General features: G+C 50.0%; 1 protein-coding gene and 1 pseudogene across 1 annotated transcript in view; both read right to left on the bottom strand.

The window, feature by feature from the left end:
- Endod1 (endonuclease domain containing 1) overlaps positions 1-5,928 on the bottom strand; it is a 28,396-nt gene extending 22,468 nt beyond the window's left edge. The window contains exon 1 of the mRNA XM_075966810.1: positions 5,421-5,928. Within this exon, the coding sequence (XP_075822925.1) occupies positions 5,421-5,720 (300 nt within the window). The 5' untranslated portion in view covers positions 5,721-5,928. The remainder of the gene's footprint in view (positions 1-5,420) is intronic.
- A 2,673-nt stretch (positions 5,929-8,601) lies between these two features.
- Positions 8,602-9,375, bottom strand: LOC142847291 (small ribosomal subunit protein uS5-like; annotated as a pseudogene).
- Positions 9,376-17,500: the final 8,125 nt, after the last annotated feature.

Raw genomic sequence — 17,500 nt, 5'->3', positions numbered from 1 at the left:
ATCACACTCCCATCTGTCCATCACGCGCCCATCCGTCCGTCCATCACGCACCCATCCGTCCATCACGCGCCCATCCGTCCATCACGCGCCCATCCGTCCATCACGCGCCCATCCGTCCATCACGCACCCATCCATCCGTCCATCACGCGCCCATCCGTCCATCACGCACCCATCCGTCCATCCATCCGTCCATCACGCACCCATCCGTCCATCACGCGCCCATCCGTCCATCACGCGCCCATCCGTCCATCACGCGCCCATCCGTCCATCACGCACCCATCCATCCGTCCATCACGCGCCCATCCGTCCATCACGCACCCATCCGTCCATCCATCCGTCCATCACGCACCCATCCGTCCATCACGCGCCCATCCGTCCATCACGCGCCCATCCGTCCATCACGCGCCCATCCGTCCATCATGCACCCATCCGTCCATCACCCACCCATCCGTCCATCCATCCGTCCATCACGCACCCATCCGTCCATCACACACCCATCCGTCCATCACACACCCATCCGTCCATCACACACCCATCCGTCCGTCCATCACACACCCATCCGTCCATTCATCACACATCCATCCGTCCATCATATGCCCATCCATCCATCATGTCCCCATCTATACAGAAACACATCCATCCATCATGCACCCATCCATCAATGCACACATCCATCCAATTTTCCATTCCTTCAAGTTCTCTCTATACATGTGCTGAGCACTAGCACATGGGATTTGGTGTATTTGAGAATATTCACAGTTGAAGGGTCTGTGTGGTAGTGCAAAAGGTACCCACCTAGCCTGTGTGTGTGCATTTGTGATCACCCAGCACCCTTTAGACCCCAACAAAGTGTACACACTAATACTAACTGCGTGCTTGCTATGCTGGCTTGATTACAATCCCACTCTGCGACGGGTGTCACAATCACCTATGATAAACAAACGCCTCTGATAAACAAACGGGAAAAGCAGGCTGGCAGACACAAGGTCATAAGGCTTGTACAAGGCAGGCCAGGAATCTGAACCAAGCCTTTTATCAGGAAGTAAAACTCAGAACTGCCCTGAGTACTGCACCCTGTACAGGGAGACTTCAGTGTGCAGTGGCTGAGATTAGAATAAACTAAACAGTGTGTCCAACTGCTTCTGGGTGTGTCGGCAGGAAGCAACTGCCATAAACTAAAATCTGAGGACTCAGGGCTTTAACCGAGACGGCTTCATCTGAGCATATTCACCGAAATGTGAGATACAACCTTCTACGGCCTCTGGAAATGTCCCCATCACTGCAGAGCCTCCGGAGCTGAAACAGGATTTCTGCAGCTCATGTATGCTCTCGATGGTGGAAAAGAGAAAGAGTAGAAACTAAGATTTTCCTATGAAAGAGACACGAGAATGCCCATGTGTATAAAAAGAACACCACACTAAAAGCAAAGGGTCCTGTTTTTAGATCCAAGCTGTGTGACCTCAGACACCAGTTAACCTCTCTGGGTCAATTTCCTTGTGTCAGCAATGAAGAGACAGTGATGGATATCTTAATGTATCTTTTTAAGATTAATGAGTGCTGTCTCGAAACAACAACAACACAAAAGATTAATGGACGTACACTGCCGTCACTGGCTATAATGTAAAGGCCATTCCCTGTATGTTCCTGTTTATAAAATAAGGTCTTTCATGCCGGATTTGGGTATGAGTGTACTTCGGAAATCATGGTTATCGTATACAGAAGTATTCCGTTTGCCATGGAGACTAACACTGCTCTCAGGTTCTGGAGTCCCAGTTGAAATGTAGGATGGTCATGGGGAGCTGTGTTCCCCTCTGCCTCTCACCATCTGTCATGTTAGGTTTACAGGTGAGCCTCTCCCCACAGGTCACAGGCTTTCTCTGCTTCCCTCTACACTGCTCTCTGTTCCTCAAAGCGTTCAAACCCCGGGCTGCAGGGCTGGGGACCCTGGGGCCTTCGAGCACAGACGGAAGTAGAATCATTGCAGCGTCCCAAAGCCCCAAGCTAGTGCTGGATGGAGGCCCGCGAGGGCGCCACCTGTAAATGCATGGACAATAAGGGGCTGCTTGCCAGCAATAAGGATGGGTTTCCAACCTAGGGAAATACCCCACCCAAAACATCCCCGCAGAGCCCCTCACCACTGCACCTGCGTGATCCTCCGGCTCATTTGATCCATCACTGATTAAATTCTTTCTATGTGTTAAGCTCTGCATTTGCAAGAATGAATAACCTATGCCCTACATCCTCAGTCAGAATTCTAGGGCTCAAGCAGGGGAGACAGACAGACAATAGAAACAAACAATTACAAAACACTGCAGTAAGTACAAAATGACGAAAACAAAACTGGGCATGGTGGTGTATGCCTTTATTCCCAGCTTTCAGGAGACAGCGATAGGAAGATCCCTGAGTTTGAGACTATGGTTTAAGCAAAGTGAGTTCCAAGACAGCCATGGCTACACAAAGAAACTCTTGTCTTGGAAGATGGAGGAGGAGGAAGAGAAATCAGCAATGGTGGCCAGAGCCTGTAATCGCTGTACTAGAGAGGTGGAGGCAGGAAGATGGAGAACTTGAGGACAGCCTGGGCTATACAGAAGGACCCTCTGGACAATGAGGATGTGGGAGCTAGTACAGGAGAGCATAGAAGTGTGGTCATGCCTGACTCAGGAGCGGCCTAGTCAGATGGGGGAGATGTTCCAGCAGAGATGTAAGGAGGGAGCTCAGGGTTAGTGGGAGCTGTGTGAGAAGGCATTGCAGGGGACCACAGGTACAGCAGGCCTGACAGCATTCCTGTGGGTGTGGAGACAGGAGGGATAGAACTTGACTTGGAACTAGCATTCGACACCCAAAGGGTCTTGCAAATGGAAACGCCCAGCCTGCTGCTTAAGCTTTGTCCCCGAGGTGTTGAGGAGAAACACCTCAAAGGTTCTAAGCACCAGTGACTACATTTCTGCATCTTCTATTCAGAGACCATCTTTGGGGGTGATTGCAGGACATCCAAGAGCTGCCCGTATGCTCAGCTTGGCTGGTGCCACCCTGCTTGATTCATTGGCATAGGCCAGTGCTGAATTGCCTGCCTCCTGTCTCTAGACCTCCTGGTCATGCTGACCTCATAAGGTGATACGGACACAAAAGGACTTAGCCAAAGGAACTTCTTGGAAGCAGCTAGAAGTACACCCTGAGCCATGAGCAGGACCTGCAATGGGGCACTGGCTGAGAGGCAGGTCTTGGAACAGAAGCAGGGCAGCCTGCTGCAGTGACCCAGAGGCACCTGCACTTCTGCCTCCTCCCTCCTCCTTTCTTTCCCTTCAGTGTTCTTTGGCCCCCTCACTGACTTCAAGGTAGGACACTGTGGAGCCCACCATCTTACAGGGAAAAGCAGCCTTGGTTCTCAGCTTTGGCCACTCTCCAATAGTGTTGGGGTTGAACTTTGTTTGTTTATTTGTTTCTTTGTTCTAAGTCTCCTGTAGTAGTCCAGGCTGGCCTAGAACTCACTCCAAGGCCTGAGAATGACCTTGAACTTCTGACCTGAACACTGAAATTGTATGCATGAGCCCCATTCTATGCAGTGTTGGGAATAAAACACAGGGCTAAGTGAATGCCAGGCAAACACTCTACCCACTGAGCCACAGTTCAATCCTCTGGAAGATTCCAGAAGTCAGGACCCCTCACAGCTCCAGCTGCCATTGGAAGCTATTCTCTCAGCTCTCCACCTGGATCTCAGCCTCACCCGATTACTACACCCAGGGTCTCCACAGCCTCATTGTCAAACCCTGTTCCCTTATGACTCCTTAATAACAGGTCCCTGGCTCTGCCTAAGTCTCCCTGATGAGTCCTTGCCCCAGCCCCTCCCTCCCATGACTCCTCTTTATTCTGAGTCCTTGGTTCCAGGGCTTAGGATACAGCTTTAGCTTACTTGCCCCAATAATTCCTAAGCCATGATCCAAGAATCAGCCACGCCCACATCACACAATGCCAGGCTGGTATTTTCTTCTTCCTCCTCCCTCTCCCTCTCCTTCCTGAACATACCTAATCCTTCTAGTCACCGCACAAAGGCCAAGCAGACCCTGCAGCTTTCCCCTATCACCTTACTGATGGATTAAATCCTCCAGAACTCTGTTTACCTAAGTTAAATGATGTGTTTTTGTGAACAGTACAAGAGCAGCTAGTACTTATATGCCCTGCACCCCTGGGGAACTGAACACAGAAAAGCTCACTTAGCCCCTCTCCCTCGCCCCCATCATCCTGTTATTATCATCCTGCGATCCTTGTCAGTCAACAGCGAGTCTAGAGGAAGCAGGCTTTGAATGCACACAGCGGGCAGCAAGTGGTCATCAGGTGTATTCAGAATTCTCATGGCTTCACCGTCTGTATGCTCATCCCCTCCAGATGCTAACGAGCTTCTTGGTGAGAATGGACTAGGTTGCTGCTTTCTTCCCAGGCGGGGGAACATAAAGAACTTGAGTTCTAGGGGTACACTAGGGGGATGCAATTTTAAATCAGCACCTCTATTCACATGTCAGTAACTCTTTTCACTGGCCTGGCCTCACAGGTCTGGAGATAAGCAAACTGCTGGAAAGATGGAAGGAGGTAATATTGGTGCAGACTGCCTGAAACCTTCCTGGCCAGGATGTGGTAGCTGGAACTTGATGGAGAAACAACCTACACCTTCAGGCGGAGTCACCTGAAACCCTGAAGCTTTGTAAGGGTGGCCATCAGGAACCAAAGGTTGTGGGCAGGCAAACTTGGAAGGCTGGGAGGAGATCAGAGAGAGGCAGGACAGGGTGTTGTGGCAGAGCCCTGGCAGAGGAGAGGCAGTCAGCAGGTTCTGCAGGGCCCATAGAGGCCTTTCTGAGCCTTGATCCCTGCCTTCAGACAGACCCAACACTGTGAAAGGTCACATAATTGCCAATGGTCTGATAATCTGCAGTTATGAAGAGTCAGGACAAACTAGTTTGTGCCTCCTCCGTGGTTACTACCCCACTGAGCTTTTCAAAGCCCAGAGCTCTCACAAGCTTTCCTTTAGCAGAAGGGGCAGTGGCTTTCTAGCCTAAAGACCAGCTCATCTTCCCAGCTTGGGGCGTGGGGGGTCTTCTGCAAGCTCCTAGGCCTGTAAAATGGGGTGATCTTGCCCATCGCCCGGAATAAATGCTGTTGAGAGGACAAGGGCGCGCGATCTGCCCGGATCCCCGAGGGCTGTCTCCTAGTTCATCTCATCTACTACCCAGGAAACCAACCAGACACTGCAGGAGTCTGCGCCCACAAGGAGGGAGGGCCATCTCCCCAGGGGACCTCCCGCCCCTGCGGCTTAAGTGGCGACTCCCACCGGCAGCTGCCTGGGAGGGGGCGATCTGAACCTCGGGTCCTCTGTCCCGCCCGGCTCCCACCTCCATCCCCCCCCTACCCCGGGGCCGAACCCTGCTTACCTGCGGCTCCAGCAGCCCGCGCTGCTCAGCATTGAGAGGCGCGGGGCGCGCAGCGCGGAACGCGGAAAACACGGGGATGCGGTGGCCGGGGCTGTATAGGGTGGCAAAGCGCTCGGAACCCGCGAAGCGCTGACAGATCCTCACGTGCGCCTCGGTCTCCAGTCCGGCGGGCGGCGTCTCCGCATAGAAGAAGCGGTCGCACTCACCGAAGCCTGCTTGATGCGGGGTCAGCAGCCTGGCCTGCAGCAGCCCCGCCAAGGCCAGGAGACCGCCCAGCGCGAGCCAGCGCGCACAGCCCATGGCGGCCTCTGCGCGGCCGGCCGGGCGCCGCAGGAGCAGGGAAGTCCGCGCTGCCGCTCAGCCGGGGCGGCTCCGGGCCAAGGCCGCGCCCCTTCTCCGCCTCCACCCCGAAGATGGCTGCAGCGTTCCGCCCGGCTTTCTGCGGCTGCACCCGCGCGGGGAGACTGGTCCCCTACCGCGTTGCTGTTGGGTGCCAGACCTACCTGCCCCCTCCGCGCTGGTCTGGCCCAGTCCAAGGGCGGGTCCCCCGGGCTGGGGCTGAGAAGCCAGGGCTTGCTCGCACTAGGGCCCTCCTAGGGCCCTCCGGGATGCACAGGGGCGGGAGATGCCCTCAGAACAAGGCTCTTTAGAGCCTTCCACATCAGACCCTGGGTGGTGGTGGAAGCGGGTTTAATCCCAGCAACTGGGAGGCAGAGACAGGAGGATCTCTGTGAGTTTGAGGCCAGCCTCGTCTACATAGTTAGTTCCAGAAAAGCCAAAGCTGTTCCACAGAGAAATCCTGTCTCGAAAAAACCAAAAACAAAAAAGGAAAGGAAAGAAACCCGGTTAAAGTCAGTCGTGGTGACAGAGGCAAGGGGATCCATAATTCAAAGTTAAACAGGGCTCTATAAGACCCTGCTTCAAGTAAATAAATAAATAAATAATCCCCGTTAAAGGAAGTTCCTCGGCTGACAGCACAGCCCTGCTGTGGTTTCCTTGGTGCTGGGTCTGGACATCAAACTGAAACTCAGAAGGGAAAGACACCACCAACACCCTTTATTCCTCCCACCGTTTATATGCCTGCGTTCACTCCCGCCTCGGATTAGTACAGTGAGAGCAAACAAGAGCAGGGTGTCTGCATAGTGAGTACGGCCCAGAGGGAATCCAGCTTGTTATCAATTCAGAAGGCGCACCATTAAAAGAATCCCTGAAAACCCACCGTTAATTCACCGCATGACTCCTACAAGACTTGTTTAAATGTTTTCTCTGGGCCACTAATGGATTATATCCCGAAGTTTGGAAAGAATACTATATGTTAGGCTAATGATCCAAGCAAGGTGACTCCGGCTTATAATCCCAGCACTAGAGAGAGAAGCCAGGAGAAATGAGAATTTAAGAGCAGCCTGGGCTACATAGCAAGACCTATGTCCAAAACGTCAAACTAAGCAAACAAAAACTATTGTCTAAACTTGGGTCTTTCGGTCATAAGTCTGGGAGAGACTGGGGTGCTCCAGAAGGGATGAAAGCAAGCAGGCTGGGGAGATGGTTTAGTGGCCATGGTGATGGCCACAGTGAGTAGACTAGGGGTGCAGGATCAGTTACAAGGGCTATCTGAGAGTCTATTTGCGTGCGATGCACAGAGCTGGAGGCAAAAAGCAGACCATGGTGTCACAGATTTGTAATCTCATGCTGGGGAGACAGAGGAAGGTGGGTCCTTGGGGCTTGGAGGGCAGCCTTGCTTACGTGGTGAGTTTCAGGCCAGTGAGAGCGAAGTGAACAGCTCCTAACTGGGTGGGAGGCTCAGAGCTGATTCAAATACTGATTGCTCATTCTGGGGAAGACTGGCTTAGCAGCATCCAGGAATGCTCTGGAATGCCAGCTTGTCTCTGTTGTGTTTCACTCTGAGTCTCTTTCTTTCTCCACGGACTGCTGACAGAGGAGGAGCCTGTGTTCTAGGTCTCTCTCCTCACAGCCAGACAGCCCTAACACCTGTCCAGAGCGTCCGGCTGCGGCCTGAGGAAGAGACGGTGGCTGAGGTGAAATACAACGGCATCGATGTACACGTCTGTGGTTTGGAAACGGGAGCCTCCCTTGCCACCGTACTGTGGCAATGGCGTCCTACAAACGACCGCACTGAATGAGCCAGGCCCTCAGCGCCCAGCTCCATCTACTCTCCTTTGCAGATGCGGCGACTTCCTGCCCCTCTACTTCCACATTCTTCAATCACTCTTCCTACGCCTGCGGATAAGACCAGCGGGCTGCTGGTTCCACCGCCACTGCCCCTCTTTCTTAGGTTCCCTTCCTCTTACCGCTCCCACCTTGCACCCAGAGAGCTGTTCAGTTTCCTGCAGCTCCGCAAACAGGCCACATTCCTCTGGACCTTGAGCCTCCGCTGAGGGAAGTACTTCTCTCTCCCCTTTGCTTGCTTTCCCCTTAGTCTGCCCTACCCACCTCACACCCTCAAGCCATTCACCTCCCCACAAGCTCACACCTACCCGGCCACCCACACACAGCTTGAGGTTAAAAGGCCCTTCTGATTGCACCTGTTAAGCCCAACACTGCCCCTTGACCTGTGACCCTTCCAATGGTCCTGCTAAGCCCAGCACTGCCCCTTTGACGTGTGACCCTTCCGATGGTCCTGTTAAGCCCAGCACCTTCAGATGTGAACTCTGTAACTGTTTTAAAGTCAAATTCCAATGTAGGGAGGACGAAGAAAGGAAGGAAAAGAATAAGGATGGGGGGGGGGCAGAGAAGAAAGACCTTTTCCTACTACCTCTTCATTTGGGCTTTATTGCTTCTGTCCATTGCTCTGAGAATGCCTCTTTTCCCATTTATTTTATGTGTGTGAGCGTTGGTCTGAGTGTGGTCTGTGACCACTTGTACACCTATTGCCAGTGGAGGCCATCAGAGGCTGTTGGATCTTAGAGCTGGTGTTAGAGACAATTGTGAACCACCGTGGAACGCTGATAGATGCACCTGGACCTCAGTCTCAGAACATTTCTTTCTTTCTTTCTTTCTTTCTTCCTTCCTTCCTTCCTTCCTTCCTTCCTTCCTTCTTTCTCTCTCTCTCTCTCTCTCTCTCTCTCTCTCTCTCTCTCTCTCTCTCTCTCTCTCCTTGATTCACTTTATTTTTTTTTGTATGAAAACCCTTCTGTGGTGGCCACAACTGGAGCTGGGGTCTCTAAACAGAGACTCTGGTGTGGGTATTCACAAGATGCTCAGTGAATTCCTGATAAGGAGACGTAGAGAACGCAAGGACAAACCGATGAGCACTCCTGAGCACTCCTGTAAGTTGCGAAGACGATCTCTCCAGAGGTCGGGATTCAGGTAGCTGTAGATCTTGTAGATGGCATCAAAGGTGGACTTGGCAAGTTGCCCAGGGTGACAGTACAGCCCCAGGCTGATGTGTAGTGGTCATCAATACCGGCCATCGTCAGTAGCTTCTTGGGTACAGGGGCAGAGGCAATGCCAGTGTCTCTGGGGGCAGGGATGAGGCTGATTGGTAGTGGTCATCAATACTGGCCATTGTCAGTAGCTTCTTGGGTACAGGGGCAGAGGCAATGCCATTGTCTCTGGGGACAGGGATGAATGCACCAGCACAGAGCACCTGTCACCTTGCATGGAGCAGTGAGGGTCTGCCAATCTTATTCCCCCAGCAGCCTCTCCACATAGGCACAGTGGAAAGCTTGGCTGAGACGATGGGCCCTCGGAAGGCAGTGGCTACCTCCTTGGAGCACTTAACACCAAGATCAACAAGACCATCATAGTCCCTGTTAGTGACAAAAGCCTTGAACCTGTTCCACTGTTTCTGCACTGGCGTGATCTTCAGAACCCCATCCTTTAGGGATGCACCCAGGAAAAAGTCAATAATCTTAGATTCCTTAGTGGGCAGGGGGAGTGAGCAGATCTCCGAGGACTTGATCGTCATGTGCCTGATGACCAGGCGGCCCAGCTTGGTGACTCTTTGTCTTCAGCTTTACCTCCAGGAGCTTCATGGCCTTGACTAGGACCATGGCCCCTAATCCTGGCCACCTCGAGCTCTGGGCCCTCCTGTCATTCGCTATTTGAATGAAGAAGAAGCCAGAGAGTGTCTTAACTGCCCACCACAAGCTGGTGAGTACACTAGCCGTTGGGTATTCAGAGGAAACGGAGCTTCACCTGGTTCCCATGCTCCCCTGTAAACTTGCTCCAGCGCCTTTCAGGGCCAGGTGGGCACCCCAAAGAGAAAGCAGAAGTCAGGAATGCCCCAGAAGCTTCTGCCTGAGACCAGGAAGGGCAAGACACAGGCTTCACAAAAGCCACAAAACTCTGAACAATATCAGGGGAACTCCATGCCACAGGAGCTGAAACGAGACAAGAAACACAGACAAGCAAACCTAGGCACAAAATATTTGGGTTGAGAAACTATTACATGCATGGGGCAGATGGCATTTAGGGGCAGACAGTTTGGGAAGGTGGAAACCAGTATAAAGGAGACATGTTATAACATGGCTGTAACTAGAAGAGCCAGTCATTTGTAGGCCCCTGAGGCTGTGTATTTGACTCTCCTGTCTGCAGAGTCTCTAGCATTAAAGAGAATCAACACACAATAAGAAAGTTAACCTAATTTGGGTTGGAAGATGCCTGGGAGCTAAGGAGTTCTCTTTTGGGTTAGAATTCATTCTTTGTCTTCCTGATAATGGTAACCCTAGAAGCTTGGTTGGATCATCCCATTAGGTGGGAGAGTTAGCTGAACAAGGCTGTAAGAGATGCTTCAACAACAGGGCAGAGCACAGAACGCTGCTCACCTGTGCACAGAGCTGACATATTTTCTAGGTATCGAACTCTGAATAATGTTTAAAGGGAGTACTGGTAGTCAATGAGCGCAGAGACTCAGGCTTACGGGATAGAAAAGTTATTGAGATGTTTCAGAAAAACATATACTTCACACTTGAAAACAATGAAGACGGTAGATTCTTTATTTTTATCATAGTAAAAAGTTGAAATAGAACAGTATTAGCCAGCTTCAGCTCTCACAGGAGGGTGCATTTGTGTGTACACAGCCCCCACTCTTCTGATTTTCCCCCCTCCAGGAGGCTACAGTCAAAGAAACCGCCATTAAATGGCTGAACACTTCAGGGATGCTGAGCTAAATCTTTTTAAAGTAAATAGTATTAGCACTGAGAGATGGAAAATTGCTGGCCTCACAAGCAGGAAGACCTAAATTCACTTCCTAGAATACACACACAAATGATCTGTTAGGCGGCATGCTTATAAGCCCAGCGCAGTGAAGCAAAACAACGGGGTTCTGGGGCTGGCTGGTCTAGCCTAATCAGCGAACACCAGGCCAGGGAGAGATCTGATTTCAAAAGAGACAATATTTCTGAAGTACACGTCAGGTTGTCTTCCAGCCTCCTCATGCACCTTCACATATATGCACATGCTCTCATAAGCATAAAAAATCAGAGAAGATTTAGCCGGGCAGTGGTGGCACACGCCTTTAATCCCAGCACTAGGAAGGCAGAGGCAGGTGGATCTCTGTGAGTTTGAGGCCAACCTGGTCTACAAGAGATAGTCCCAGGACAGGTTCCCAAAGCTACAGAGAAACCCTATCTTAAAAAAACAAAAACAAACAAACAAACAAACAAAATCAGATAAGTTTTAAAGCCCCTGCAGTAAATTCAGCAAGTAAATACTGCAGGAAAACCATCAGTAGGATTTTCTTCCTGCTGCTGTGTGGCTCCAGCCCTTTCCTAGCCGCTCCTAGTACAATACATGACAGAAGTTTTGAGCAATAATGCAACAGGAAGACCCAAGGCCGTGTCTTCAGATTGGGGTAAATGTCTTGGTTTTGTTCTTCTACCTGAAGACTGCTAATATCACCTAGTCCCTGGAAGCCATCTGCTCGGGCAGAGGCTGATGTCCTGCCTCTGCATCCTTCTACCCCACCCCCATTCAAATGAACTAGAGGCTTTCTCCTCAGAATACCGGTGGGAACATGGGAAAATTTCACTCATTCAGTGCCAGGCTCAGTACTAATCACTGCAGACACAGTGAATAAAATGTGGAGCCTATAAGGCACTTTCTGGGGCTTTCGTTTAATTTTAGAAAGACTAACTAACCTCAGTTTATAAGTGCCTAGCTGGAGGATTTACGCTGATTATTTAACTCCAAATCAAGACAGAACTGTTGATGGGGCTGGAGAGATGACCCAACAGTGAAGGACACTGACTGTTCTTTCAGAGGACCTGGGTTCAAGTCCCGGGGCCCACAAGGCTAATCACAACTATCTGTAACTCCGGTCCTTGGAATTCTGATGCTGTCTTCTACAAACTCATGGTGCACAGACAGATATGCAATCTAAATATCCATACACATAAAAACAAACCAATATTTTTAAGGATAGACTCATTAGCAGGGTGTGGGAGGTGTACTTATGGTTCCAGCACTCAGGAAAGGCAGTCAAGAGGAAGGAGAATCAAAGTCCAGACCCCTTCCACCTCAATCCCCAAATCCACTTGTTGGACCACATACTGGGCACCACGGTGCTGGTACCTGAGTGGGAAATAAGAGCATTATGGGAAGAAGGCAGAAGAAAAGAAAGTCCTAAGTGTTCATGCTTAGAACCTAAATGTTCATAGCCTGCAAATTCCTCTGACCTATTAAAAGGACTTCTTGAGAAAAATGAAAAGGGCGGCAGACAGAGTCATGCCATGAAACGAGACCAGTGATGCAGGCGTGACTAGACATTGACATTTCCACCACAGACCTAAGTACACACATGAACTTCTGGACAACTGGCCCTTTATAGTTCTGGTCCCTTCTCCCAAGAGCCCTACCTATGTTCCCAATGCCATCCACACTAGAACTCCCTTCCCCAGTCTTACAGGAGTCTGCCCCTCACCTTGCCCAGTTCAGCACAAGGCCTGTTCCCAGCAGTAAGAGACTTCTGTTAAAGTTGCCAGGCGTTTGAACCCTTTGTTTTGGGTTTTTAATTTGTGCTGCATGTACCCAGCACCCAACAATGAGGGCATCTGTTACCAATCTATTATTAGCACCAACGCCAGCCGCATCATCGTGTACAAAGAGAGTATTGAGGGAGAAACATTTGGTCACTTGCAGATACATAGCAGCCTGAAACAAGTAGCTTTGTCTAGTGCTAGGACCCCAGGTGACACAGGGGCAGGGAGGGTCTGGGGTGGGAGAAAGGGCAGAAGAGAGACGAGTGTAACTTCCCTTCTTCCTTTCTGCTGTCTCTAGAGACACATTCTGTACATCCTAAAGTCTGGCTTTATATCAGGGAGGGAGGACCAGAGCGATTCTAGAAGGACATGCGGGCCTCTTGAATTGGGAGCAGAATCAGACGCACATGTTTGGGGGCTTGGCATATGAAAGGTGTGCTTTGGTTTAGGATCTACCAAGCCAGCCATCACAGACCAAGTTAAGTGATTGCAATGCTTTTGACCACACGGCTCAAAGTGCTCCAGGAATCTTCTCTTTCCGACCAGCCCAAGTAGAGCAAAATCACTCAGGTTAGTTGCAGGGGCTCTTGGGGGATTTTTCCAACTAGAATGGGCTGTATACAGAGCACCCAGCTTGTTTCAGAGGTCAGTGGACCAACTCTGGCCTCTGAAAATATGTGGGGCTTTTAAGATGTTTAATTAACCCCTGACGTTGAAAAACCCCAATCTTTTCATAAACTCCCGAGTTTCTGCCTCTCCTAAAACTCAGAAGATGACAACTACACTGCTACCATTCTATAACACCTGTCAGATGTCCCCTCTCTGGGCCCTCTGACACATGAGCAGGCACAGAAGAAGCAAGGGAAGACCCTTAAGTTGAGGAAATACAACAGCAGCTTTGAATGAGAGAGAGAGAGAGAATGAACGATTCAGAGAGAGAGAGAGAGAGAGAGAGAGAGAGAGAGAGAGAGAGAGAGAGAGAGAGAGAGGAACTGCACCACAGCTTGGGCAATGCTGTAAAAACCAAGCAAGGCTGAAGCCTTGCTGTGTGTCTTGTTGGCTGGGATGGTGTGGGTGGGGAGAGAAGAATGTGCTCTCCAGTCTCCCATACCACGTCTTTGTTTTGGGAGCTTCACAACCAGCAAAGTAGAATCTCAAAGGCACTTGAAGAAACAAAACTCCCATGGACCCTTGCAGCCAAACTCCTCACTGGTCCTAGGCCATATGGAGGATCATAGCCTTGAGCAGGAATTTACAAGGTAGTGTCACCCACGTACATTTTAAAGTTTTGTACTCCAGACAATTAAAATATTTGGAGTTGGGGCAACAAACCAGAGACATGGGTAAAATTCAAACCCAACCTCAGTGGAAGCAAGATGGGATCTCTGTCCTAATAGAATACCTAGCTCTCACTAGGGCAGGCTCTCAGACTTGACCCTGCCCTGGTCTCAGCTGGGTACACACACAAGATCAGGAAAGGCTATGTTTGGAGGAGGACTGGGGAGAGGGTGCGGTCCCAGAGCCTTTGTGTGTTCAAGGCACAGGGTTTGGTCCCTAGCACAGCAAGAAATCAGCAGGTTGAAAGGGGAGCCATTAGGATGCCTGACCACACTCAACATGACAAAGCTTCAAGTTTGTCAGGAGGGAGCGAGGTATCAAGTCTACCTGTAACCTCTATGTCTTCAAATAACAGAGTAGCACTGGCAGGACTGCCAAGAGGGCCTGGAGGGGAAGAGCACTCGCCATCAAAGCCTACCCGAGTTCAACTGTTAGAAACCATAGCGGAAGAAGAGAATGGGTTCTCCATAGTTGTTGTCTGATCTCCACATGCCTGCCACACGCACACATCAAACACACATACAAACAAATAAATAATGAGAACAGGAATTATCAATAAAAATAAACAATGGATGATAGAGGGGTGGGACATGACAGAGCTCTCCTTTAATCCCACCGCTTGGAGGAAGAGGCAAGCTAATCTCTGAGAATTACAAGTCAACTGGAGCTACGTAGTGAGAACCAGTCTCAATAATAATAACAGTAATAAAGAATAATAATTCATAATAATAGCTAATGTGCTAACTGGACACGATGGCGTGTCTATGCGTTCATCATCTATCATTGAAAGACCCTCGGAGAGGACCTTCCCTCCAGTGAAGACCCCGGGACCTAGAAAACACTCCAAGACCACAGGCTGCAATCAGCATGAGGTTTATTAGGTAAACACAGGTACCTGCGGGTGGCAAAGTCTTTCGGAGGACTTGCGCGCCTGCAGACCGGGAGAAGGTCTTTTTATAGGAAAGAGGGCAGCAAAAGCAAGTTACAGAAGCAGATGTGTGGTCATTGGTCGGTTGGAATGAGGCGAGGGGCATGAATGGTCTTTCCTTTCCCAGCACAGATGGGAACAACAGATATCCTGTTCCTATTTTACAGATATCCTATTTTTGCAGACATCCTATTTTATAGATATCCTGCCTTGCAGAGGTCCTATTTTACAGATATCCTCCCTTGCAGATGTTTTATTTTACAGATATCCTGTTTCGCAGATATCCTATTTTGCAGGTATCCTGCGTTGCAGACAGGGGCCCTGACCTCACTCTGCACTTACATTTGTTTGTCAAAGTCTTGCAAAATGACGTTACAGCAGCTAAGCTGGGGTCTTTCATAGGGGCGACTGTTCCTTTTGTAAACTGCTAATATTCTAAGTTTGGCACATGTGCTGACTACAGGTATCCTGTTCTCCTAAGCAGACGGGATGTTCTCATGAGAGCCGGCTAGCTGCAGGTCCTGAGGGGGTCCTGAGGGTCTCAAGCAAACAGGATATTCTCATGAGAGCCGGCTAGCTGCTGGTCCTGAAAATCTTCCAAACAAACAGGACGTTCTCACGGGAGCATACTAGCTGCGGGTTCTGAGGGGGGTCTGTAGAGTCTTTCAATCATGAGGTAGGACTCTAGCGTGATGACACTGAGAGTCACTCCTGTGAGGTAAGCACGCTCAGTAAACTCACTGGCGTTGGCTAGGTGTTGAAATAGGAGCAGTGGGGCTGTGTCCCGCCACCCAGCTGCCCGCACGGCTAGCTTTATACCCGAAATAATTACATGGAAACTGTATTCTTTTAAACACTTCCTGGCCCATTAATTCTAGCCTCTTATTGGCTAGCTCTTACATATCGATCTAACCCATTTCTAATATCCCTCTAACACCACAAGGTGTCTTACCAGGGAAGATCTTAACCTGTGTCTGTGTCCGATAGGAGAATCGTGGCGACTCCTTGACTCAGCTTGTTTCTCCCAGCATTCTGTTCTGTTTACTCTGCCTACCTAATTTTATGTCCTATTAAAGGGCCAAGGCAGTTTCTTTATTTAACCAATGAAATTAACACAAGCCAGAAGACTCTCCCCCATCAGCTAGGCCTGGGTAGAACCCTTCTGGTATCAGTGCCCTAAACGGGGTGAACAGACCACTGTTTGCGTCTCTTCAGGAAAAGTTCTTACAGCAGAACACCAGCCTCAAGGTTGACATTGGGTGTGAGGTCATAAGGAAACAAAGTCCACCTCGTGGAGGCCTGGGGATAGACGGTCAAGATGGTGCTGGAGCCAAGATACTCCCTTCGAAGCCATGCAGGCCTCACCTCTGAAAAGACCACTTGACTGTGACCGGGTGGATGGATTAGGTCTTCTGTGGCACTAGAGAGCTCACAATCCGAGCCTCTCAAGCCCCTAAACATTGCAGACCCGCTACGCCGCTGAGGGCGCTTGTTTTAACTTCCTTAATCTCCAGAGCCCTCGTCACCGTAAACAAAGCTTCGTTTCCAGTTTACGGAAGAGGAAGGTTCTGAGGCTGCACAGCCCAGTCCCTAAGTGCAGAGAAGCTGTTTAAAATGCCACGTGCATTCTGTGAAGCTCAGTGCTCCAGTCTCTCTGGAAGTGACGTCTCCATTGGCCTTGCTGTACAGACTGAGCTGGTGAGAGATGAAATGAGTGACGAGCACAAAGTCACAGCTGAGGTTCTTGGCACACTGCAGCCCCTCATGGCGTAGTCGCTCTGCCCCCTGGCCCCTTTCTCTCATCAGTCTTGCCTTGCCATGGCATCCAGTAGAAAATTTAGATGGCACCTCTCTGGGTGTTGTCTGGATAGCATAACCCATAATTTCTGACTTTTTGGTTCTGCAGGCTGGGGCGTCCTCCACCAGGGTACCAGCATGATCAAGGTCTTGGTAAAAGCAATTAACAGATGATATTCTCCTCCCTCCCCTTTCCTTCCTCTCTTCTTTCCTCCTTTCTTCCAAATATTTTTCTTGCTTTATTTTGTTCTAAAATATTTAAATTTAAAAAGAATTGGAATAATAATACAAATCATTCCTGTGTGTTATTTATCAGGGTTTGTGTTTTGAGACACTTCACTTTGTAGTCTTAGAGGACATGGAATTCATAGTGTAGATGAGGCTGGCTGTGAACTCACAGAGGTCTATCTGGCTCTGCCTCTTATATATGCCTGGCTGAAGCCACAAATCTTTAGGGACCTAAAGCCACCAGCTTGGGGAGACCCCAGACATAGCAGTGGCTTCTTAGGAGTTTTGTAGCAAATAATAAAGCTACCTTCCTGCCCGTCTGTGTCCACATCTAAGGGACTCTACCTTCCTGCTCATCTGTGTCCACATTTAAGGGACTCTAGTGTTCCAGCTGAGCCCCAGGCACAGTGCCCAGCATATAAGGAGTGATTAAGGACGTGGGAAGTTTGCTATTGGAACACGAGAAACAGTTTATTATAATACAAGTTACTTAAATGATTAAGACCATTGTGTCTTTTTGATGTGCGTGGGTATTTTGCTGGCATGTCTGTGTACTCTGTACCCGCCTGGGTCCTGCAGAGGCAGGAAGGAGTGGCAGACCCCCTGGGACTGGGTTTACAGATGGTATGAACCCCCTGACCTGTGAGCTGAGGTCTCTGGAGGGGCAGCAAGTGCTCTTGGCTTCCTGAGGTGTCTTATTTTAAAAGCTAGTTCATGTGGCACCTTTGTCTTCGCTGTTCCTTATGAGGCTGGTCTTGTTTGCATTTGTATCGTTAGTTTCCGGTTGCTTCTCCCGTCAACCATCCTGGGTTTTCACCATGCATAAAAAAGTGCGAAAGATAATAATA

This window comes from Microtus pennsylvanicus, chromosome 3 (assembly GCF_037038515.1).
Source record: "Microtus pennsylvanicus isolate mMicPen1 chromosome 3, mMicPen1.hap1, whole genome shotgun sequence".
Lineage (NCBI taxonomy): Eukaryota > Metazoa > Chordata > Mammalia > Rodentia > Cricetidae > Microtus > Microtus pennsylvanicus.
Note: the sequence above shows the minus strand (reverse complement) of the source record. Positions and strands in the feature narration are given on the sequence as shown.